The sequence below is a fragment of the Diabrotica virgifera genome, chromosome 10, assembly GCF_917563875.1.
Source record: "Diabrotica virgifera virgifera chromosome 10, PGI_DIABVI_V3a".
Taxonomy (NCBI): Eukaryota; Metazoa; Arthropoda; class Insecta; order Coleoptera; family Chrysomelidae; genus Diabrotica; species Diabrotica virgifera.
This window is the reverse complement of record NC_065452.1, coordinates 28703776-28731167: the sequence shown is the minus strand read 5'-3', so window position 1 is coordinate 28731167 and position 27392 is coordinate 28703776. Positions and strand designations below refer to the sequence as shown.

The 27392-nt window shown below is 33.4% G+C and overlaps 1 protein-coding gene across 2 annotated transcripts in view; it reads left to right on the top strand.

Annotated features, from left to right (window-relative positions):
- Positions 1-27392, top strand: part of LOC114337466 (transcription factor EC) — a 598738-nt gene that overhangs the window by 560636 nt on the left and 10710 nt on the right. For both annotated transcript variants that reach the window (XM_050663117.1, XM_050663118.1), the window contains exon 5: positions 11676-11837. In XM_050663117.1, coding sequence (XP_050519074.1) covers positions 11676-11837 — 162 coding nt within the window. The remainder of the gene's footprint in view (positions 1-11675; positions 11838-27392) is intronic.

Here is a 27392-nt window from a genome sequence, read left to right as displayed (position 1 = left end):
AGCCATTTTTCGTTTTTTTTTTTCAATTTTAAATTGCTTATAGCTCGAAAACGATCAACTTTTAGACCGGGCAGTATCGTCGCACCCGCTAGCGAAATTATTCCGATTCGATTTTTTTTGCACAAACTTACTCAAAAAGAGGGTCTTATAACATATCCACAGGGTGCCGGGCGGTGCCGTGGTCGAAAAATAGTTTAAACAATTTTTTTTAAACAAATTCACATAAATAATTTTTTCATTTTGGACAAAATTTTTTTAGATAAATTGGCTTATTCTGAGCAAGGAAGGTCTCTTGTCATTTTTTTCTAAAATTGATTGTTGTCGAGTTATATGCGATTAAAAATTTGAAAAATGCGAAAATGGCCATTTTCAAAGTTTAATAACTCGATTAAACATTATTATTGTGAAATTCAAAAAGTCACCAAATCAAGTTTCAAATCCCTTCTTCAAGGTCCTGAAGAGATTTTTGTCATTATTTTATTAGAAACCTGTTATTTTTAATTATTAACAATTAGCGCTATAGTCCAGGATGTATCGTCGCCCCCGTTAGTGAAATTATTCCGATTCCATTTTTTTGCAGAAATTTACTCAAAACGAGGTCCTTATAACATATCCACAGGGTGCCGGGCGGTGACGTGGTCGAAAAATTGTTTAAACAATGTTTTTAAACAAATTCACAAAAATAATTTTTTCACTTCGAACAAATTTTTTTTAGATAATTTGGGACATTCTGAGCAAAAGATGTCTCTTGTGATTTTTTTCTAAAATTGATTGTTGTCGAATTATACGCGATTTATAATTTGAAAAATGCGAAAATGGCCATATAACTCGACAACAATCAATTTTAGAGAAAAATCACAAGAGACCTTTTTTGCTCAGAATAACCCAAATTATCTAAAAAAAATCGTTCGCAATAAAAAAAATATTTTTGTGAATTTGTTTTAAAAAAATTATTTAAACAATTTTTTGACCACGGCACCGCCCGGTACCCTGTGGATATGTTATAAGGACCTCGTTTTGAGTAAGTTTCTGCAAAAAAATGGAATCGGAATAATTTCACTAACGGGGGGACGGATACATCCTGGACTATAGCGCTAATTGTTAATAATTAAAAATAACAGCTTTCTAATAAAATAATGACAAAGATCTCTTCAGGACCTTGAAGAAGGGGTTTGAAACTTGATTTCGTCACTTTTTGAATTTCACAATAATAATGTTTAATCGAGTTATTAAACTTTGAAAATGGCCATTTTCGCATTTTTCAAATTTTTAATCGCATATAACTCGACAACAATCAATTTTAGAAAAAAATGACAAGAGCCCTTCCTTGCTCAGAATAAGCCAATTTATCTAAAAAAATTTTGTCCGAAATGAAAAAATTATTTATGTGAATTTGTTTAAAAAAAATTGTTTAAACTATTTTTCGACCACGGTACATGTTATAAGGACCTCTTTTTCAGTAAGTTTGTGCAAAAAAATCGAATCGGAATAATTTCGCTAGCGGGGGCGACGATACTGCCCGGTCTATTTAGAGAAAAATTAGAAGAGACCTTTTTTGTCCAGAATGGTCCAAAAAACCTAAAAACCGGACCGAAAAAAATTTGTCCTGGCCGAAAATATTGATTTTTGCAATTTGTTTAAAAAAAATTGTTTAAACAAATTGGGACCACTTTTCACGTGGGCGACTTCTTGAACCTTATTCTGGGGTGTCTCACGAATGTGATTATTCAAAAAAATCTCATAGGAATATTTTTTCCAACGAAGGGACCATTTTCGTCTTGTCTAATAGTCCAGGGAAATAAGCATGAGAAAGACCATTGAATAACCGGAACACTCAAATATCCAGGTATCTGACAACTTTTTTAATTATTGTAGACATATAGAATGAAAACATATCTGTTTCCTGCCTAGAGTTCGCGTCCGTTTTTTAATTATTAACAATTTAGTGCAAAAAACGCGATGTTTTCGATTTTTGCACTCCATTAAAAAACTAAATAGTTGACAGAAAATTACAAAATTAAAGTTTTTAGAACATTGAAAAACCTTCAAAATGACGATTTTTGAAACTTAAAAAGTTAAATTGTTGCTTCGCAAACTGCAAAATAAGTGAAAATCGTTATTTGTTAATAACTTTTACTAAAACTTAGAACTAACTTAGAACTTTAGTGTGTCACCGAAAGTTGGGTATTGGGGTACTTAACAAACCCTCAAAATTTGAGGCCGATCCATTAATTAGTTTTAAATTTATTCTATTTGTTTATCCCATAAAATAAAGCCTCGGATTGCCTTTCTCCTCGTTTGTCGGATAGTCCTTTTATAGATGGTATTGATATCTTCCTCGTATTATTTCTTCTTCTTCTTTTTGTATATTTCTATTCTTCTGTTTCTTACCCAGTTATTTTTTATCTCCGCTGTTTCGAGCAATCTTTTTATCCTCTCTGTGTCGGGTCGTGTTTCTGCCGCATATGTGATTATTGGTCTGATGACTGTTTTGTAAATTCTGCCTTTCATTTCTTTTCCGATATTTTTATTTCTCCATATTGTGTCATTCAGGCAACCTGCGCATCTGTTTGCTCTATTCACTTGACTTTCCACTTCTGTTTCGAGCCCTCCGTAGCTAGATAGTGTGATGCCTAGATATTTGAACTCCATCACTTGTTCTATTACACAGCCCAACAAAAAAAAATTTTGGTCTTGCTGCCGAAAAAAAATCAACTGATTTTAGTTAACTCATCTGTGCTGATTCCAAAAATACAAACCTTTTCATTGTATCAGCTCTAGTTTTCGAGATATAACAGACTTATCAAATACTTAAATATTCTTACATTTCTGTATATTCCACCACAAAAATTGCAATATGTTTATAAACAAACTTAACAAATTCCAAGACAAATGGCCAAATGAACAAAAGGGCCTATTTTGGTGTTCATTTAGGAGATCAAGATACATCCTGAGCTCCACATGTAGTGTGCAAAACTTGTATTGAAAACTTGCGACAGTGAGTGGACGAAAGGACAACGAAAATGTTTAAATTTGGTTTTCCAATGGTATGGAGGAACCAAAAATCATTTTGACGATTGGTATTTCTGTCTTGTGAATATAAAGGGCATTAATCGTCACAATTGATATACGTGAACATATCCTAACCTGGATTCAGCAATAAGACCAATTCCACATCAGCTTGAGCAGATACCCATTCCAATATTTAGCAGTCTACCTATGTTACCAGAGGATAATGCCGAAACGTTATTTGACGAACTGCAGACTAATAGATTTGAGGAAGACGACAGTGATTTGGAAGGGGATTCAACACGTCCTGAGCGCTTTACTCAGGAAGAGCTAAGCGATCTTATCAGAAATTTGAACCTTCCAAAGGATTCTTCCGAGTTGCTTACCTTCAGACTAAAAGAAAATAATGTTCTTCGCCCAGACACCAAAATTACATACTACCTTAATAGAGATAAAAGATCTTTTGCCTTTTTTTCTCAGCAAGATGATATGGTGTTTTATAACAATATTAAAGGACTGTTAGAAAAAATGGGTGTATCGGAGTATACACCAGATCATTGGCGTCTTTTTATCGACAAGTTTAAAGTGTGTCCTTCTATATAATGGCAACAAAGGAAGTATACCAATTGGGCATTAGAGTGGAATAAATGCTCAACAATTTTAACAAATACGGTTGTCATATGAGTATTAAAATTCATTACCTCCACAGCCACTTAGACCGTTTCCCAGAAAATCTTCACCAAGGTATCAAAACGATGAAAGAGGGGTATCTGGGAGATGGGGCTATCACATGATGGCGGATTACTGCTGGAGTCTTCAAAGGGACCGTCCTTTTAAAGCCTTTGCAAGAAAATCATATAAAAGGAAGTTTTTAGGTGACGCCGAATAACACATTTTTGAGGCGAAGCTGTCGGTTAGGTTAGATGAAAATTTAAGTTTTTTTGGCAGATATGTGTGGTTATTTTTGTAAGTACATTATTGTACAATAAATATCTTACTTTTTATTCGTATTTGGTTTATTTCATGGGTAGCAGCACTACATATGTACGTAGTGCTGCGTTAAATTACCCTATATGTTAGAAATGTAATCTGTTGTCGTATTTTTTGAAAACGATCTGATTGAGCCAATCTGGTAGCATTTTTGGATTCAGCAGACCAAAATTACCTAGAAACAGTAAAAAGAATTCCGGCAGCAAACTGTGTGTTTACCAGTGTTATCCGACCTTCCAGCTCCAATTTACACCTTATTGGATCTGCTGTTGTAATCATACATTTTGTCTTTTTTGGGGAAATTAACATGATAAATTTTCTGGCGGTTATGTTAAACTGGTGCAGCATACGTTGTAAATCATCTTCACTTTGAGAGATTAGTATTCCATCGTATGCATAGCAGATAATTTTAAGTTGTTTTTCTCCCATTTGGTATCCTTTTTAGTTCTTGTATTATCTCGTATTATTTCTTGTGCATGTTATAGGATCCCGTTCTAAGATGTTCTGCATTTTGAGAGTAAACTGAATGTAAGATCAAATACTTACAATGTCGGGATAGTATCATGAGGTTTTTTCCTAGTTTTTTCTCGTGATTTACTATGGAATCACTAACACAAGAATTTACTGTCACCATTGCATGTGGTTGTCTTTTTAAAGACAGATGACATGCTATAATTTTTTTCGTGACAGATATTCTTAAGTTAAAGTTGATTTCATGTAATCGAATGAACTATCTTTCAATGAAGTCGTCCCAGGAACGCAACTCATAAATTGGGAATATCATTTTAAAGTTTTGTACTTTAAAATATATAATATATGTCTGAATTGCCGATATGAATGAATCAGATTAAATTAAATTATTAGAAGAATTATTTTACTGAGCAACAACATTTTTGTTTAATTTATTCCTATTTTGTATTTTGATAACGACGTACAAAGTGGAAGTTGAAACGTCAATAAAATTATTTTTCAAGTTAAATTGTAGCTTATATTTCCCAATTAGAATAGTAAATTACATAAATGCTACAAAGAAATAGTTTCAGAACAATATTAATGAAAAAATATTGCGCCTACGACTAATAGCTTAAAAGTTATTCTAATCGTTCAGACGTTAAAAATAACTTGTAAAAAGGTCTTTGACTCTGGGATAAACAAATAAACAAATACTTTTAAACTAATTGATACATGGATCTGAAATTTTGAGAGTTTTGAAGGACCACAATACCCAACTTTTGGCGCAATAACAGATGTCTGGGTTGATTTTTACAATAGTTATAAACAAATAAACTGTTTTAGCTTACTTTGCAAGTTTCGAAGCAACAAAATTAATTTTACAGCTTTTAAAAATCGTCATTTAAAGCTTTTTTATGTGTTCAAAAATACAGTTTGGTAATTTTACCTCAAATATTGCAGTAATGCAAGTAATGCAATTTACTATTTTACTTGAGATTAAGCCACAATTTTACTTTGAAATTATTGTTTATTTGACGTTTCGATTTCCACGAAAATTTAAATTGTCTGATTCATTCTTATTGACAATGCAGACGTATATTATTTATTTTAAATTATTAATATTTAAATACGGTTACCCAAGAGGAACCATGGAAAGAAAATACCACTATTAGTAAGTCAACAACATATTGAAGATACATCATTAAAAAATTATGTATCTTTGATATTTATCTTCGATATCTTCTATATTTTGTATTTTAAAATAACATAGCTAGAAAATCCATAGTTTAGTATTAATTTTGAGAGTAGATTAAATGTAAGACCAAATACTTACCATGTCGAGATATAATCATGAGGTTTCTTTCCTGGTAATTTCCTCGTGATTTACTATGGGATCACTAACACGAGAATTTGACTGTCATCATTACATGTGGCTGTCTTTTTAAAGACCAATCACATGCTATGATTTTTTCTGACGGATATTCTTAAGTTAAAGTTGGTTTCATGTAATGGAATGAACTATCTTCCAGTAAAGTCGTCCCAGGAACGCAACTCTTAAACATTGGCAACACCATTTTAAAGTCGTCTACTTTAAAATGTATAATATTACGACTTATGACTCATTCATATTTACAATTTAGACATAATATTATTATGCCTGAATTGTCAATATGTATGAGTCAGAGTCAGATTAAATTAAATTATTTGAAGAATTCTTTTACAAGAGCTCTAAGTTCTAAGTAACAAAAGCAAAATTTGTTTAATGTATTTTGATAACGATTTCCGAAGTGAAAATCTAAACGTCAAATAAACTTACATAATTTCAAAATACTAAAATAATTGAGGATAATCCTAACTAAAATTTACTTCAAATATTAAGCTTTTTAATGGTAAGCAAAAAATCGGAAAAATTACATTTTTTACACCAAACTGTTAATAATTAAAAAACACGCCAAAATATTTGCAGAAAACATATAGGTTTTCTTCTATATGGGCCTAAAATAACTAAAATCGTTTTCAGATAACTGGATTTATCATAGTCTGGAAGAGGGTAATTTTGTGCTTATTTCCCTGTAGGTACTGTGTTATCCTTGTCAGTTTATTTAGTTTTGTAGGCCTTTACTAATATCCTAAAGATATGTTTCATATCATTGACATAATATTTCATCATACTGCAACGTAGAAAGTACAATTTTTTTTAATCCATTCATCAGATTTTTGTCACCTCGAAGTAAAAAAATTTTGTTCCACATCCTACCAGACTGAAAACAATGGGAGCCTTCTCTGGTAACACCTCCGAGGCTTCTACAATTTGCAAGCCATAACGGATGCTGAGACTAAGGAAGATGAGGGCATTTTACAATTTATAATTCACGTCCCATCTGCTCAGCGCGGTAAAGTTCCAACGAGAATGGTTCCCTTCGTACTCCAACCGGAGTAAACATGTAAATCAAAAATGAATAACCATTTTCAATTTCGTTGCAACACGAAACTACAGCCGCATCATTATTCCAGATCAATCCGAGAGGGCAGCAAGCACCTCTACCGGTTTCGAAACTTATTAGTCTCTCATCAGGAGGTACATATGTTGCTCTCTCTGACCCAACTAGGACAAACCCCGGCGTGCAGTCACGGATTGCAACGAACGAAATGGCAGGGATGCCCTAGCGGCAACTGTTAGCAAAAGATTAAGTTTTCAATCTAATAGCACATAAAACAACACCAAAAAATGTTGTTCCACATCCTACCAGACTGAAAACAATGGGAACCTTCTCTGGTAACACCTCCGAGACTTCTACAATTTACATTCTTAGCTGTTACCAGAGAAGGTTTCCATTGTTTTGAGTCTGGTAGGATGTCGAACAACATTTTTTGGTGTTGTTTTATGTGCTATTATATTGAAAACTTAGTCTTTTGCTAGCAGTTGCCGCTAGGGCATCCCTGCCATTTCGTTCGTTGTAATCCGTGACTGCATGCCGGGGTTTGTCCTAGTTGGGTCAGAGAGAGCAGCATATGTGCCTCCTGATGAGAGACTAATAAATTTCGAAACCGGTAGAGGTGCTTGCTGCACTCTCTGATTGAACTGGAATAATGATGGGGCTGTAGTTTCGTGTTGCAACGAAATTGAAAATGGTTATTTATTTTTGATAAAAAAATTTTAATCAAAATCCGTTTTAAAAGGTATATTTAATTTAAAAAAAATTTTATGGTTACATCACAGAACGTGTTTGAACTAAGAGTTCATCATCAGTGCTGCTGACACTGGGCAAGTGAATTGTGTTGCTATTTAGAAACCGTGAAACACGTCTTGGGAGTCCTACAATGCTTGATGTAAAATCTAGGAATATTTTAAACATCACACATAATATTATACACTCCTCGCTACAAATTCCGCCACTAAATATTTTTAATTAAGTTTGACAATCTATAACTTTTTTATTTGTATTCCGATTTTCAAGATTCTTCATCAGTTTGTAAGTACAGTATTTGGTATAGTTTGATGTTATTCTGGTAATAAACAATTTTTGCTTAGATGGAATTATACGGAGGTGAATAGAAGTATTGTATTTTTTTCTAACTTTAAAAAATTCTGTGGAAAAATTGAAGAGCTGATTTTGTTTCATAGTCCTTTCGCATTATCCCGGAGGCATCCCTAAAATTTTTTTTAATTATCCGAATATCTTTTTTCTTGTAAGAGCTGCACAATTTTTTGTAAATAAAAACAGTGATTGACTCTTAAACATGAATGCCTTAAATATAGGTTGGATTGATAAGATTGGAATGGCCCGAATGCAGCCCAGATCTAAATCATATCGAGCATTTATGGGATGAATTGAAAATAGTTATTTGCCGTCATCCTAGGCCTCCAGAAAATTTGATACAGTTAATGATTGGCGATAGAGGAATATCGGGCTATTCCCCATACAAGGAAACACATCTTATCCATTCGATGCCAAACAGATTCCGCTATTGAATTGTTTTGTTTTGTTGTTAATTTTGTTTTATGTTGTTAATTATAGTGCGTTTGATATTTTTAATCAAATAAACCTTCAAAGCTGTGTTTTTATTTGCAGCTTTTACAAGAAAAGAGATATTCGGATAATTCAAAAAACAAAATCTTAAGAAAGTCGGTATAATACGAAAGGACTATGAAACAAAATCCGAGTTTTTCAAATTAGGAGAAAATACAACGCTTCCATTCGCCCCCGTATAATGCTATCTAAGCAAACATGTTTTCTTACCAAAATAATAACAATCGATGTCAATACATGTAGGTACCTACAAACTGATGCAAGAATCTTGAAAATCGAAATACAAATGATAAAGTTATAAATTGCCAAACTCGATTAAAAATTCTGTGATAATACCGAGAAGGATTTTTTTAAATTAAATATACCTTTTATAAAGGACTTTAACTAATTGTTTTTTTTTTATTAATGGTAAACAGCCGACTACAGGAAAGTATTTTGCCATGTGGATTTTTCAAGAAGTATAAAACCATTTTAAAATTTTTGTATAAAAACCATCTTTATAAAACCATTTTAGCATCTTTTATAACCAGACACTGTTCTAACTCTGGTTTTTATTTGTAGCATTTAGTAACTTGTAACCGTTGACCTGAAGATGCTCTGCATACTTTAGAGAGCGAAACCGGTCGTCGGAAGTTACAATAAATGATTGAGAGTACGTCTGTCTTTTACTTCATTCAAAATGAACTCTCATATGCAACCCATTCAACATATAAAACCATTCTTTACGCTTTTTGTCTTTAATTTCACTGTTATGTCTTTTACGATTTATCCGTCTTCATTTTCCTTGTGTTTTTTAAGGACGAGTTCATTGTTAGGAGATCTTTTTATTTCTAATGGTTCGATAATGTGACACCTTCATTTGTTACTACATATTATTTACTTTCCTATCTCGATCCTCTCATTATTTAGCTATTATTCCGCATTAGCCCGATCAGGGAACACAAAATTTTACGAAAACCTCCAAAAAAATAAAGGAAGGATGAAAATTTGGGAATAGGTAGTTGAAATTGTCTATTATTATATAAGAAAAAGTTTACAATTCTACATCCCCTCCATTTTACAAAAATTGGGAAATACGGGATGAAAAATATTTTCTCGGGGGTGAAAAAATATACGTTCAAAATAAGTTCAAAATTGGATAAAGTGAGTAATTCTAAGTAACTTTTGTTCTATAGAGCTTTTCACTAAGTTAATACTTTTCGAGTTATTTGCGAGTGAATACGTTCATTTAAAAAAAAAACATGTTTTTGGAGGGTTTTTCGCAGATAACTCAAAAAGTAAGTATTTTAGCGAAAAAAATATTTAAATCAAAAATTAATAACAATTTTCAATTTCGTTGCAAAACGAAAATAAATCCGCATCATATTCTAAGTCCAATCAGAGAGTGCAGCAAGCACCTCTACCGGTTTCGAAACTTATTAGTCGCTCATCAGGAGGTTTATATGCTGCTCTCTCTGATCCAACCAAAACAAACCCCGGTGTGCAGTCACGGATTGCAACGAACGAAATGGCATAGATGCCCTAGCGGCAACTGCTAGCTAAAGACTTAGTTTTCAATCTAATGGCATATAAAACAATATAATGTTACTCTACATCCCACATGACTGAAAACGGAAAAAAATATTCTTAGCAAAAATATAACTTATAAAAAATTGAAAAAAATGGTTTATACATGAGGTCTGTAGACCCAGTAGAAGCAGAGTTGTAGCTATTGAACAGTAGGTTCTTCTTCGTCAAATTCCAAATCGAATATTTCAATTTGAAATAACCCAAAAACGGAACACTTTACGGGGAAAATTCATTACAACTTTTTTAAAGTGTTTAAAAAAAGGTTTATTTTTTTTAAAACCTCTAACATTAAAAGTGAGTTACGCTCAAAATATTGTTGGTCCTTTTTATTTTTTGGTAAAAAATCGCTAAAATCAACCTTTAATTAGCTTCCCAAATAAAATTAATCGTTATCGCTTCACAAGTTACTTTATTTATGTATTCTTTATATTATCTATAAGTTTCATTGGTTCAACGTGCTCATTTTTGAAAAAAATTGGGTTTACAATAAAAAGTTTTTTTTTAATTTTGAAAAAAATGGAATTTTTTATGAAATTAACTTAAAAATCATTAGTAATACCAAAAATCTCAAAGAGTAATAAAATGTACGTTTTGCTTTTCAAAATGGCTGTTCAAAATTTGCCTAAACTCGTGATTAGTTACTCGTTCAAGCCATTGTAACTACAGCTTTTTCAAAAATAAGCACTTTGAACCGATGAAACTTACAGATCATATAAATAATACATAAGCAAAGTAACTTGTCAAGTGGTAATAATAAAATTTATTTTTGATGCTAATTAGGGGGTGATTTTCGCGATTTTTTAACCAAAAAATAAAAGGGACCAATAATATTTTGAGCCTAACTCACCTACTTTTAATGTTAGAAGTTTTTTTTATAAAACAAAAGTAAACCTTTTTTTAAACACTTAAAAAATCTGACATGAATTTTCCCCGAAAAGTGCTCCGTTTTTGAGTTATTTCACATTGAAATATTCGATTTGGAATTTGACGAAGAAGAACCTACTTTTCTTTAGCTACAACTCTGCTTCTACTGGGTCTACAGACCTCATGCATAACCATTTTTTTCAATTTTTTATAAGCTATATTTTTGCTAAGAATATTTTCGATAAAATACTTACTTTTTGGGTTATCTCCGAAAAACCGTCCAAAAACATGTTTTTTTTTTTTGTTAAAAATGAACAGATTCACTCGCAAATAACTCGAAAAATATTGACAAAAAAGTGAAAAAACTCTATAGATCAAAAGTTGTTTAGAATTAATCATTTTATCTAATTCCGGTCTTATTTTGAATGTATATTTTCCACCTTCGAGAGGGGGGTATTCCCCTCCATTTTTGTAAAATGGATGTAGAATTGTAAACTTGTTCTTATATAATAATAGACAATTTCAACTACCTATTCCCAAATTTTCATCCTTCCTTTATTTTTTTTGTGGTCAGATTGTTCTTTGATCCGGCTAAATATTATTATTATATAGTATATTATTCCGTTTCTCCGTATCAATCACCATAATCAGTTGTAGGTTGTAGGATCATACATTTGAATTACATGTAGGACCAATCTCTTGAATTCTTAAATCTACTCCTTAATTTTCGTTTCCTTCATTTCCGTTGTTCTTTTTTAGGAATTAGAGAACCAAGTGAAAGCTCAAAGTTTGCCAGCAGCTGATTTTAACTGGCAGAATATTTCTGTTGCCAACCCGTCTCCCTTCAGTTCATATAACCAACAGAATACACCTTCTGTGTCATTATTACCGACGATGGTATTAACGGATCCTTGTCGAAAAGTAAGTACATACATAATAAAGATATTTACTAAATACCTACACTGGCAGGCAAAAAATTTAGGCCACATTTCAATTTTGTGTTTTGAGGTAGTAATTTGTTTACGGTTTTATAGATTTCTTAGTAGGAGCTGATATATGTGATTGCTTTCCGAGAAATGATGTATCATTATTTGTTGATGTTATTTGCTAGTTCAAGCAGTAGAAGAAATAGTCAAGGCCAGCAAAATTAAAGGAACTATAGCCCACCCCTCAACACAAATAGTTGCATATGCAGATGATACAGTTCTTGTGGAAAGAGACAAGGAAAGGGAGCGTTCAAGTATTACGTAACGCGATTTTTTAAGATTTTTGACCCCCCCCCCCCTACCTAACGCACTCTATTGGGCGTTTAACTATTGCGTAACGCAATTATTGAAGATTTTTGACCCCCCCCCCCCCCCGCCACCTGCGTTACGTAATACTAGAACGGTCCCAAAGATTAAAAGAAGCAGTAACAATTCTAGCAAAGGAAGCACGGAAAAGAGGTCTAGAAATTTAATTAATGAAGGAAAAACAAAATATCTACTCTGCTCAATAAGGGAAGATAACAGGACAAGAGAAATCGAAATAGAAAAGTACACTTTTGAAAGAGTCCAACAATTTAAATATTTGGGAGTAGTAGTGAATGGCCAAAATAAGAGAAGTGAAGAAGTAACAGAGCGAATACTAGCAGGCAACAATATATACTGGAAATGTCATCGGCTAATGAAGGACAAGAACTTATTAAGAAATATCAAACTGAAAATATACATAGTTGCAATCAGACCAGTAGTTACGTACGCAGCTGAGACAATGTGCCTCACGGAAAAGATGAAGAAAAATTGAGAATATTCGAAAGGAAAATCCTCAGACGGATTATGGGCCTGATAAGAATGGACAACGGAGAAATGAGAAGAAGAATGAACCATGAACTAAGAGACATATTTAAGGGAGAAGATATAGTTAGATTTATTAAAGCGCAGAGACTGAGGTGGCTGGGACACATAGAGAGAAGAAAAAACGACCTACTGATTAAGAAGATCACCAGATGGAATCCAGAATTTGAAAGACCAAGGGGAAGGCCCAGAGAGAGGTGGGAGGACCAGGTCATGAGAGATATCAAAATTCTGGAGGTAAGAAACTGGAGGGAACCATGCACTTATCGAAATGAGTGGAAGAAAATTGTAACGAAAGCCAAGTCATACAACAAACTTTGACAACACACAAGTGGAATGCGGAGTAATCCACCACAAGTGGAATGCGGAGTAATCCACCACAACAAGCGAATCAGGAAGCTCTAAGTAAGAGCGGCAAACATTCCGTCCGGAATGAAAAGCCTTGATGATGATGATGATTTGCTAGTTCAGTCACGTACTGTAACATATTTACGACATTTCGACTTTTTTATGAGATATCTGCATTGACTCTAGGGAACCACTACGGTTAATTGCCAATTGTTCAATTAAGTTTTATGTTTTTTGTGTTAAACCTATCGGTGGTTCAGTGTATTCTTGATGGTGTATATTTAATGTATCATAATGTCTTTGGAACATTCTGTGGCAAGAATTGTAGCATAGATACAAAATGGCTGCGAACAACGTGAAAGTGCAAGAACTGGTAGAAGGAGTGCAGTTCAAAATGTGTACCAGCGCTATGAGGATGCTGGATTATGCAGAATATTGCAGAAAGACGGCTAAAGGCCCACCATTACAACACCGGCATCGGATAGCAAGATTAAATTTTACCCAGAACCACATTAATTGGAATAATGTATGTAGTATATGTAATGTTTTCAGATGAGTTTCTTTTTTGTCTCAATAGTCTCCGAGTAATCTTGAAATACTCTTCGAGTATGGAGAATTGATGGTGGTTAGTACTTCTCGGTTCTTCCCCATTCTTCTAAGAACCTCCTCATTTGTGACCCGATCAGTCCATGGGATTTTAAGAATTCTCCGATATAGCCACATCTCAAATGCTTCCAATTTTCGGCACATATCCTCGTTCAAGGTCCATGATTCAACATCATAAAAAAGGACAGAGAAGACGTAACATCTCAGCATTCTTACTTTTATACCAAGAGAAAGGTTGTGGCTCTTGAAAAACGCCCTCATACAGTTGAAGATTAATCTAGCTTTTCCGATGCGCGATCTTATTTCTTGGTTGTTGGTCCCTTCTTCATATATTATGGTGCCGAGGTAGTTGTAGTGCCTCACTCTTTCTACAGGGGTTTGGTTGATATAGAGTTGACCTTCTGTTATCTTTTTCTTGCTGACAATCATAAGATTTTTTTTCTTTCATCTCACTAACGAACCTAATCTATTTTTCTTTTATTAATAGTTTTTGTATTTTATGGAAACTGACATTGTTGTATCTTATGGCAGAATGAATAAATGTTTTGTTTTCAAGTTAATACTTATTTGTTTTTGTTTTGTTCCTATTTAGGCGCATACAATTTATTGTAAAGGGGGGCCGCGAGAAGCTTTCATTTCAACGAAAGGGGGCGTGGTACAAAAAAGTTTGGGAACTCCTGCTTTAGTTAATGAAAAATAAATATACAGTGTTTTGGCAGATTTTTTAGGGGCCGTTGCATTTAAGATGCCAGAGAGGGGTGAGGGGGAATATGGGTGTAAAGCAGGAAGTGGCAGACTGATATGGTAGTGTACGCGTGAATATTGCAAAGGAATAACGTATTTTATGTGTCGCGAGGCCTAAAAACAGGGGCGTAGCAGAGGCCCCCGCAGCGTGAAGCTTGTGGAGGGCCCCAATCGCTTAGGAGCCCCATCTTGTCATCTGATATTATGTAAAAATCTGTTATTGTTATATTAGTTTACGTTGTGTGTTTAAAATTAAAAACGTAAATTTCTAAATAGACGTATTTGCCAAGTGAATCATCTCATAATATTATCTACAAACTTAATTCCTTCCAGGCTACCGAAATTTGATAGTAACGACAATAAACTATAATGCTCTGTACGTGACTATTGAAAGATTTGAGAATTGCAATTTGCCGAATTTTAGAACAATATTTCTAAATCTAGAAATGGGTTTTCTCTTTAATCGTTATCTATGTTTAGTATTTCGATACAATTATCCAGAGGCGTAGCAGAGACCCCGCAGCATGAAGCTTACGGGGGCCCCAATATGCAAGGGCCCCATTTTGTTGTCTAATATATGTAAAAATGTGTTGTTATATTATTTGCATACATACGTTTTTTAAGCTGTGCAGTATTGAAAATGAAGTTGTCCATCCGAATTAATAATGTAGATATATTCGCTGGTAGTAGATAGTGCACGAAGAAAGCTGTTCATCTCATAGAATAATACTAATGTAATCATTTAGTAATTTTTGTTCTACTTTATTCTATACCAATAAACATGAAAAATGTAAGTCGTCATAAACAATGCATGAATACACCAATAGCTCAGTAAATGACAGTTTTGGAGTGAAATTATCAGCGTCACGACGGACGTATTTGCTTGACAATTTGGATTTAGGTTCTAGTTACACTCCACTTCAAAGTTGGATTTATGCCGTTGGTTGCTTTTACTTCGGGGGGTGACACCCCTCCTTGGGGTGAAAACATATGTTTAAAATAAGTCCGGAAATGTATAAATTGACTAATTATAATTTTTTGTTCTTCTATAGAGTTTCTTTATCTATGATAATACTTTTCAAGTCGTTGACGAGTGAAAATGTTTATTAAAAAAAACAACATTTTCAGACGGGTTTTTCGCAAATAACTCAAAAATAAGTATTTATCGAATTAAATATTAGATATCGAAAAAATATTTGTAGCGAAAATGTAGCTTATAAGATAACTACAGAAAATGGTGTCCTAATTCATGAAGTCTATCGACACAGTAAAAGCACAGTTGAAGCTCATGACAATTATTCTTATTTGTTCAATTCCAAATCGAATATTTCAACCTGAAATAACCAAAAAATTAAACAATTTTCGGGAAAAACTCTTAAACTTTTTTTAAATGTTTCAAAAAAAAGCTTATTTTATTTTTTATAAAAGTTTCTAGCACCAAAACTATACGAGTTACGCTCAAAATAAAGCCCCTATTTCGCACTCCAAATAAAATTTATCATTAGCGCTTTACCATTTACTTTAAATATTTATTGTTTATATGATATGTAAGTTTGACCGGTTCAAAGTTCTTATTTTTGAAAAAATTTAAAAGTTTTTTTATTTTGGAAAAATGCCTTTTTTTCAAAATAACTTAAAAAGTATTGTTCTGAAGCTATTTCCTTGTGGCATTTTTATAATTAAGTATTTTCTATGGGAAATAAGATAATATTTTGTATTTTGACAACGAAACCCGATTTGGGCTTCGAAACATTAATAAATTAATTTTTTAGTAAAATTGTGGCTTATTTCCCATAGAAAATACTTAATTAAAAACTATTAATGATACGAAAAATCTCAAAGAGTAAAGAAATGTAGGTAGGTCTTGCTTTTATAAATATTTTGGCTTTATTTTGTTTTTCTGTACCTAAGCCAAAAATTTCTTAAGACATGGCTGTTTAAAATTCGCATATACTGTGATTAATGACTCGTTCAAGCCCTTCAACTAGAACCCTTTTAAAAATAAGCACTTTGAACCGGTGAAACTTACAGGTCGTATAAAAAAGTTAGGTAATTTGTAAGGCGATAATGATTAGTTTCATTTGGGGTGCTAAATAGGGGGAGATTTTCATAATATTTTACCAAAAAATGGGATTAACTGTAGTTTGAGCGTAACTGGCTTAGTTTTGATGCTAGAAGCTTTTGTAAAAAATAAAGTTTTTTTAAACACTTTAAAAAAGTTCTAATAAGTTTCCCCGAACAGTATTTCATTTTTTGGTTATTTTACGTTGAAATGTTCGATTTGGAATTTGACGAATAAGAAAAACTTTTCATGAGCTACAAGTCTTCTTTTACTGAGTCGTTAGACTTCCGATCGAATATTTACTCTTTGAACTATTTGAGAAAAATCGCCTAAAAACGTGGTTTTTTTTGTTGAATAATAAACATTTTTATTCATAAATAACTCGAAAAGTCTTAAGTTGACCACTTCGGTGGTGACACTGAAAATTACACGGTATCGCCATATTTTACGTTGATTTACTGGGCTGTAGCTGTAACACATATAGGTATTTGTTACACATGTCGCATTTAGTAATTTTTTAAAGGGGGCCCCATTTCCAATACTGCGGGGGGGGGGCGACGGAGTTTGTTACGCCACTGCCTAAAAATTTCTTCCAAAATGTGTAAAAATTACGTGGACTTTTTTTGCTGTATTTGTGGCGAATCCATTAAAGTGGAGGCCGAACAATTTTGTTTGACAGCTCTACAAAAAGCTTAAAACAGTTCTTCTTCAAAATGGAAATATATTTCCATCTCTTTCTCTGGCTCATTCTGTAAGCCTCACAGAAAATTTACGAGAGCGTTAAAATGATGCTTCAAGTTTTAAAATATGAAGAGTACATCTGATCAGTGATGGGGATTTCAAAATGGTTGGTTTTATGGTGCGAATGCAAGGCGGATATACTAAATATCCATGTACCTTTGCTTAGGGCACAGTATATAGGGTGAGGCAGATAACTGGCCTATTAGAAATATCTCGAGAACTAAAGGCAACATAATCATGAAAATTGGAATAAAGGGGTTTTGAAGGATGATCTATTAAATGAAAATATTTTCATCTCTTTGCAACTTCCGGTTATACCGGAAGTTGCTGATAACTTCGTTTTTTTAAATGGGACACCCTGTATATTTTTACATTTTTGGATTCTCTTCGATGTCTTCTTTCTTAAAATATGAGGTTTTGTAATATTATACAGGGTATTTTAAAAGATAATTACGTTGTTTTATTAATTTCGTAGCAATATTCACACCCTGTAGAATTGTAGTAGTTTGACATCTAAAAATCTACTTACGTTCAAATGATTTTTAATATAGTCTACTATTGTTAAGAATCGTTAGTATAGCTAAATTTTAAATTTTAGTATACAGGGTTTGTCGAAACTCGGAATGAGTATTTTCTGAGGTTTCTTAAATGGAACAACCTGTATTTTTGTATTGTAATGAAATGATATTTTATGGAACTTTTTTATTTCTTAAGCATTCCCTATACCTAACTGCTTTAATTTGTGAGTTATTGGTGATTCAAGCTAAACATTAATTGCAACAAAAAATACGTAAAATTTTATTAGGTTGGCCGTGAAAATACTCAATCCCAAATAATTTTTCAGAAATAAATACATATTAATCCAGACTGATCCTTAAAATTACCAATAATGGTTTAGCTATCAAAATACCTACGTAGTTAAGATTGTTCGTGCGATTAACAATTAAGCACAAATTAAAGCAGTTAGGTATAGGGAATGCTTAAGAAATAAAAAAGTACCATAAAATATCATTTCATTACAATACTAAAATACAGGGTGTTCCATTTAAGAAAACTCGGAAAATACTCATTCCGAGTTTCGACCAACCCTGTATACTAAAATTAAAAATTTAGCTATACTAATGATTCTTAACAATAGTAGAGTATAATAAAAATCATTTGAACGTAAGTAGAGTTATATAATATGTCAAACTACTACAATTCTACAGGGTGTGAATGTTGCTACGAAATTAATAAAAAAAAACGTAATTATCTTTTAAAATACCCTGTATAATATTACAAAACCTCATATTTTAAGAAACAAGACATCGAAAAGAATCCAAAAAGGTAAAAATATACAGAGTGTCCCATTTAAAAAAACGAAGTTATAAGCAACTTCCGGTTATACCGGAAGTTCCAAAGAGATGAAAATATTTTCATTTAATAGATCATCCTTCAAGACCCCTTTATTCCAATTTTCATGATTCTGTTGCCTTTAGTTCTCGAGATATTTCTAATAGGCCAGTTATCTGCTTCACCCTGTATAGAGGTTCCACAGTAAAACCACTCCTCTGTCGGCGCTTTGATCTCAAGAAGTAATACCGGCAGTACGCAATTGGCAATTCACCAGTGGTGGATGCGGGTTTTGCCTGTTAAAATCCGTACGTTTCTATGCGACTAGCAATGCGAGAGTGGAGCAAAAGCGACTAAGAACATTGCGCGGTCGCCATACGCGACTACAGATTTTACTTCCAATTTTTCGGAGAGTGGTTCTACTGTCCCTCTTTATACTGTGCTTAGGGTAAGAACAGAACAAGTGGGTCGCGGTGGAGGTGGAGGTGGAAGTCGCGGTCGATGTCTACATCCATGTAAAACAAACACATTGTAGTGAATGGAAGAGAACATAGCAAGTAAGTCGCGGTGGAGGTTAGGCGCGATGCCATCCAAGAGGTTTACATCGATGCTTTTGAAAATAAAATGAGTTTGTTTTACATGGATGTCTACTGTGCGGCCTACAAGGATGCTTCCCTGTGATTGGTCTGTTCGAAGCCAAGTTGTCATTATCTGCGCTATCTGAGTTTATACTTTTTATATAATCCTTTTTTTGTACTCAGTTTATTTTTTTAAGAAATAAAATAGAGATGAAAGTCAATGGAATAATAACAGAACCCATAGAAACAAACACAGGAATCCGGCAAGGAGATTCACTAAGCCCTCTACTGTTTAACATAATATTGGATGCAATAATAAAACAGGTGAAGAAAAAAAGAGGGTACAAAATGGGCAATAGAGAGATAAAAATACTCTGTTACGCTGATGACACCGTGTTAGTAGCAGAGTGCGAAGACGACCTACAAAGATTATTGCACGAGTTCAACATTAACGCAAAAGAAATGAATATGAAAATATCAGTCCAAAAAACAAAAAGCTTAGTAATTGCCAAAGAACCAATAAGATGCAAATTGGAGTTAGACAATCAAATTATACAACAAGTAATGACCTTCAAATATCTGGGAATTAATCTATCAGCCGACAACAATATCGAAGAAGAGGTAAAAGACCAAATAATTAAAGCCAGTAGAACGGCCGGGTGCCTAAACGACACAATTTGGAAAAACAAACACCTAAGATTGGAAACAAAGGCCCGAATATATAAGTCAGTTATTAGGCCAGTTATGACTTACACGGCCGAAACAAGACCAGATACAAGCAAAACACGAAGACATCTGGAAACCAACGAAATGAAGATCTTAAGAAGGATTGCTGGAAAAGGACTACAGGATAGGGTAAGAAGTGAGGAAATCAGACGCATATGTGGAGTAGACAATATAAATACCTGGGTAAAGAACAGAAAAGAAGAGTGGAATGAGCACATAAGCAGGATGTCTGAATCAAGGATAGTAAGAATAGCCAGGGACAAGTCACCGATAGGCAGGAGAAGTATAGGACGCCCAAGGAAAAGATGGAATGACAACTTAGGGGCAGAATGAAAGGCACCGTTGAAGAAAAACAGGCAGTACTGCCTATATAAAAGAAGAAGAAGAAGAAGAAGTTTATTTTTGAATTTCTAAAGTAATTAAATTCAGTAAATTTTTGAAATATGAAGGAGGATCTGATTATTTACAGCTGATATTTCATCACTATCATCACTTGACTGACACAACATCGCAAAAGCACAGTATTTTTGTCATTCAAATTTCATTAAACTACATCACTTGATAGTGGTTCTAGCTCGACTGACAGCGCAGGTGACCTCCTTGCTATGTGCTGTCGATATCGACCACTACTTAACTACTAGCATCCAATGCGACCTACACCTCTACCTCGACCCACTTGTTCTGTTCTTATCCTTTGGGGATAGTAGAGCTGATGTACTTCACTATCATCAGCACTCATGTTCTCATCGGAGCGAGTTTCAAATGTGGAGCCCCATTATGCTTTCATGCCTTCATTGCAGATAAAATTAAGTCTCGTGAAGCAGTTCGTAAAGGCTCTTCGTCAAGATTCTGAGGACTTTCAATTTTTAAAACAATTTTTCCGAAACTGTCAGAGGCTGACAATTACAGCGGCTTGACAGCTTCAAAATCATGGGATGCCGGATGTCTCTTAAAGTACAAATGCTACATGCTCACTTAGATAAATTTAAAGACACCTAAGTGCATATTCACAAGAGCAAGGGGAACGCTTTCGCCAAGATGTAATAAACTTCAGATACCGGTATCAATGAGAATATAATGAGAACATGATGGGTAACTACGTTTGGGGGCTCCTGCTCCTACGACACACTCCTTGTTTACACAAAAGAAATACCAAACTGTTCATTTTTAAAGTTTTTTTTGTATTTATGGGTTTTATATATACCGTATTTTGTAATTATTAAAGTTAATAAAAATAATATATAATTTAATTTTTTTTTACTTTTAAAAATAATTTAAATTAAAAAAATATAATAAATAACTTTTCATATAATTTGAAATTTCGTTGTGGTAAGTACAAAAGCAAAATTTATCAGGTAAAAATATGTTTTCTTTCTTTAGTTAGGCATAAGTAATAAAAATCAGAGGTACAGAACTCAGACTCAAAATTCATATTAACCTTTGTTCTTATTATTATTATTCGATTCTATTATATTACATAATATTAACAAGTGTTAATAAAATATTCTTTATAAAATATATTTTATTTAATTTATTTCAAAATTCAGTCACAACAGTCGACGAAAATACAATGGAACTTATAAATTAAAAAAAAACCTGAATTACCAACCCCTATTTAAAAAATTGCTCTTTTTACATTGGTGTGGATGTCAGTTCCATTGAAAACATCAAACAAACAAAAGAAAAAGTGATGATGATATCCTTGATATTATTATAAATGTTTTTTAATGGCTTTATTGGGAGAATTATACAGGGAGATGCTTCATAAAATTGTATATTGATGTAGCTGGAGATGGATTTATTGCTTGCCAGTTTTGATAAATTTTTAAGTTTTGTTTGATGCCTTCTCAATTTTTTTGTTACCAAAATAAATTAAAATGAAGTTTAATATTTTTAAAAATAAAAATAAAAAAAGTATTTTTGAAGTGAAAACTTCTTTAGGGACGTTGTGCGATTTTTGGATGGGAGAAAAAGCATTGAATTCGCGACCGTCATCGCGACCTTCATCTTTAGGGACGTTGTGAGATTTTTGGATAGGGGAAAAGCATTGAATTGGCGACCGTCATTGCGACCGTCATCGCGACCGTCATCGCGACCGTCATCGCGACCGTCATCGCGACCGTCATTGCGACCGTCATCGCTTATGCTATATATTATGTGTATGTATATATAAATTGTGTAGAGGCATTGAAATTTAAAATAAATGTAAAACCTATTTTAGGATACGGAAAAAGGATTTATTTCGCGACCGTCATCGCGTCGGCGAAATAAATTTTGTACATATATAGGTATATTATGTGTATGTATATATATAAATTGTATAGAAGTATTTAAATTTAAAATAAATGTAAAACCTATTTTAGGATGAAGAAAAATGATTTATTTCGCGACCGTCATCGCGACCGTCATCTCTTCGGAGAAATAAATTTTGTACGTATCTATATTATGAGTATGTATACATAAATTGTATAAAAGTATTTAAATTTAAAATAAATGTAAAATCTTTTGGGATGCGGAAGAAAGATTGATTTCACGACCGTCATCGCGACCGTCATCGCTTCGACAAAATAGATTTTGTACGTGTATTATTATAATGTACGTATAATAATACTAATATTATTGAAGTAAAAACTTCTTTAGGGACGTTGTGCACTTTTAAGATGGGGAAAGTATTGAATTAGCGACCGTCATCGCCTTGGCGAAATAAATTTTTGAAGTGAAAACTTTTTTAGGGACGTTGTGCACTTTTTAGATGTGGAAAAATGTTGAATTAGCGACCGCCATTGCTTTTGCGAAATAAATTTTTGAAGTGAAAACTTCTTTAGCGACGTTGTGCACTTTTTAGATAGGCAAAAATATTGAATTACCGACCGTCATCGCGACCGTCATTGCTTCGACGAAATAATGTTGTGAAGTGAAAACTTCTTTAGGGACATTTTGGTCTTTTTAGATGGGGAAAAAGTATTGAATTAGCGACCGTCATCGCGACCGTTATTGCTTCGACGAAATACATTTTTGAAGTGAACACTTCTTTAACGACGTTGTGAACTTTTTAGATGGGGAAAAAGTATTGATTTAGCGACCGTCATCACTTCAGTGAAATAAATTTTTGAAGTGAAAAGTTCTTTAGGGCCGTTGTGCAGTTTTTAGATGGGGAAAACGTATTAAATTAGCGACCGGTATTTGTTCGACGAAATAAATTTTTGAAGTGAAAACTTTTTTAGGGATGTTGTGCACTTTTAAGATGGGGAAAAAGTGTTGAATTACCGACCGCCATCGCTTCGGCGAAATAAATTTTTAAATTTTTTTTTTATATTTATGATTATAATTTTTTATACATTGTTAAGAAAGTTTTAAAGTACATGTACAAAAAAAAATTTGCCACGTTTAAGGCCGGGACACATATCCGTACCGCTCCCGCACCGAGCAGAGACCTCAGCCTTGCTGTCTCTGCTCGGTTCGGACGCGGTGCTGGCTTGGTGCGGATATGTGTGTCCGGGCCTTTAGTTGTTTTTCACCACTGTAGAGGGTGTCTTCCAAAAGAAGCATTTTAATTTGGGAGACATTTTTCTGCCTCTCTGTAATATATTTTGTTAATTCCAACGGAATCCAATTCTTGGGATTTAAAACAAATAAATAAACCTTTAAAAAGTTAATTTTTTGTATTCTTATGGTCTTTTTACGCGATTTTATGTAAAGTTTGAAAGAACGCCTGTTTTGGGGAGTGAATTTACCCTGGTGGGGTGCTTTTTTTTTAGAATGTGTGTTTATTTTTTTTACTTCAAATCGGCGTTTTTTGGTGCATATTGGGAGCCGTCATTGTCCAGTAAAAGCCTTAAATGGTAGGTCAAAGCTTTTTTTTTTTCATCATTCTGCCCTCTTTTGATGTCTTGCTGCTCCTTCTATTGGCGTGAGCAATACGAGCTTCTTCGATATTTTCCGACCAACTTGTTGCTATTCCTCCAATATTTATTATTCCCTAAGATCCATTACTGTGAGGTTGATTTTAGCTCCTTTGTTAAAGGCACATGCTGCTATCCAGGAGGCTATGTGTATCTTTGCGACAACAATTATTTTTTAGAGCAAGTTGCCAAAGTAAATACGTCAACTGCGTTCTAAATAATTTCCCGATCCAGGCATTTTTTCCGATCTTCAAAACAATTTTCGATAAATTTCAATAACATAAAACACGTACTTTCACCTCTTGTGAAAATAACTGTCGAGTTGCAGGTTCAAAGGTTAGGTGTTGCGCGCCCCGTGTTGTACACGAACGAGTTTTAGCTCGGGTAGTACTCCGGTCAACTTTCACATCCGAGGTTACAAAAATTACCATCAAGCTGAAAATTGGCAGGATTGTTCAAAATACCATAAATGAAATCTAAAATGTCCTCATAAATCTGACCCGAGCTAAATAATTTACGCGGGGTCAAAGGTCACCAAATATAGTTTTTAGCGATTTTCAGCGAAACGGTAAGTTTTGTCATAAAATTAGTTCTAACAAAAAATGTATATTAGATAATTAGCTATAAAAAAAGCCTTATTACTTTTTTTCCTAAGAGGCACCGTTTATGAGATACAACGATTCAGAAAGTTGTAATCGTCATAATATGCACACACGTTTCCACACCACCTTTGAGATAGTGTACTTAGCCCGTTTTTTAACGTGGTTTCCCCAATAGGTCTATTCCACGGATCTGTTATGATTCTGTTTAATTTGAAGCTATTGAATAATTATTGATATTGGCAAGGGTTAAAAATGATAAAAGTTATAAAAAGCGGTATAAATTAAATAAAAGGGAAATCTATCCAACTGGTTCGTAATTTTTTAATACTTCTGCTTCCTCTTCTCCTTGTTCTTCTTCTTCTTCTTCCTCTTTACCTTCTAGTTCTTCATCTTCTTCTTCTTGTTCTTGTTGTTGTTCTTCTTCTTGTTCATCCTGGGTGCAAGTAAATTGCCCCAATAATGACACATCGCAAGGCTCCACGATAGAATCAAATGAATTTTCAATTGTTGGTGATTCAACATTGGAGCACGACCGGTTTTGACAATTAGTGCATGCTACCAAACAAAATAGTCCAACTTTTTTGCAACCACATTTAGCACTACATACCTTTTTACAGTTGCAAAAAATTGTGTTCAGGAGTTTTTCTGGCGCAGGTGGGAGTAAAGTTTGAATTGGTTCTAATGAACTGTCGACTAATTTCCATCCCTAGTCTTTTGGATCTAGCTGATAACCAAGCCGCACTTGAGTTTGTTAATATACCCGAAAAAGATGTTGATGAGCAGCCGCTGAGGTTGGAGGAAGACAAGATAATTGCACTTGTTTTTTATTTCGAGTATTTTTAAAGAAACATGCATATCGAAACTTATCTAAGCACGCAGTTTTTTTAGGTGCTCCATACATAGAGAGAAGACAGCTAATTCCGTTGGAAATAACTTCTTCTGGAGTTGAATTTGTTTTTTCAGCACATTTAAGTAAAATTAGGTTTAACTCGTATTTTCACTCCGGAGTACTCAAGACTAATTAATAGGTACCTTGAGGGTGTCATCTACCTGAAGGATTTCGCCACCCAGGAAGATAACGATGTAATTTGCATAATAGTAAAGAAACCAAATTTGTATAAAGTTTATTGTATATTCAAATGTTTATTAGTACTTAGCAATAAACATTTTGCCTAGAAATTTGACTTTCATTATTATGTTCAAACCCTTCTGAAAAAAGAATAGATAGGGTGATTAGATTAGCCGACCGCGACGTACTGATAGAACGTGTTTATTCCGTCAAAACCCATCTTTATAAATTGAATAAGACGCATAAGTAAGAAGAATTATTAAAAGTTAATACTTTGTCATATCAGTTTACTTTTTCTTGGGAATAAGCCGTAAAATTGAAATAGTAATTCTTATTATTTTCGCGCTAGATTAACTTTGTAAAGATTTTTTTGTTGGCACTGTAATATAATATCTACCGCAAGCTGGATAGTAGAAACATTATCATATTTATAATGTCTTATATTATTATGTGTAATATAAGTTAATTGACCGATAGAATATTATGTTTACTTGTATTACTGCTTCAGTGATGTATATACGTGGTGTACTAATGCATATGACGATTAGAACTCTTTTAACTCTTTGAATCGTTGTATCTCAAAAACGGTGGCTCTTACGAAAAAAGTACTAAGATATTTTTTATAGATAATTATCTAATCTACATTTTTTGTAAGAACTAATTTTATGATAAAACTTACCATTTCGCTGAAAATTGCTAAAAACCATATTTGGTGACCTTCGACCCCGCGTAAATTTTTTAGCTCGGGTTGGATTTAATGGGACTTTTTAGATTTAATTTATGATGGTATTTTGAACAATCCTGCCAATTTTCAGCTTGATGGTAATTATTGTAACCTCACTCCTATTTTTGAGTCTAACTAGACCGGTCTATAGGTACCGTTATAAATACTTCGTTTCGCAATAACTTTAATTCAAGAAGGTTACTCAAGGCGCTGTACAGCAGAAATGTTAAGTCGTGGTGGGATAAATAGAGCCTGGACCAGACATGAAATGTATGGAGTTATTTAAAGACAATAGAGACAGGATAGTTCAGAATTATTTGACTACCCACAATATTCAGGTTATTGAGTAGTGAGTAGCCAGCGAGAAGTGCAGATTTAAATCCCATTGAACACATTTGGGATACACTAGTGAAGCCCTTGAAAGATCATCAGCCACTAAGAAACCTACAACATGCCTAGGAGGTTCTCGTGAAAGAATGGGAACAACTAGATCAAGAAAGTATTCGAAATGTGACAGAAAGCATGCCTAAACATTGTGAAGAAGTTAAGCAAGTTAGTGGAACCCAAACACAACAAGTTGTTAGTGTTGTTTTAAAATAATCTTTAGCAACGCTGTTATTAAAAAAATTAATCGAATTTTTCACATTTATCACATTTTATTTATTTATTTTCTTTCACTAGAGAATTTACAGTTCAGTAACAAAAACTTTGCTATGTTCATAGCGCAAAGGCTTAGATGCAGTTAAATAAAAATAATTTAATCATAAAAAGAATTAGTGTTCAAAACTACGAATACCTTTATAAGTTGCTCCTTTATCGTTTTGGTCAGTGTATAATGACTATTATCTATATGGATCATGGATCACCCTGTATGTACAAGCATTTGCTTTGCGTAATATCCTAAGTATTACTTGAAATAAAATTAGTTTCAAATTTGTACACCGTTTATAAAATAATTAGAAAAAAATTGGCTTTTTATACAAATATTTGTGAAGCAATTTACACATTAAACTCTCATCACGTGTTTTTGAGGTGCTGGCCACCAAAAAATTATTATAAGTGATAATTGTGAATAAAAATATGTCACCAGGAAATAAATTCATAATCTACTAACTTACACTACCATTGTTGACATTAAATTTGGTAATGAACCTGAGAGTATTCTAATAAGATCTATCATTAGCGGAGTATGTTTAATTTATTGATC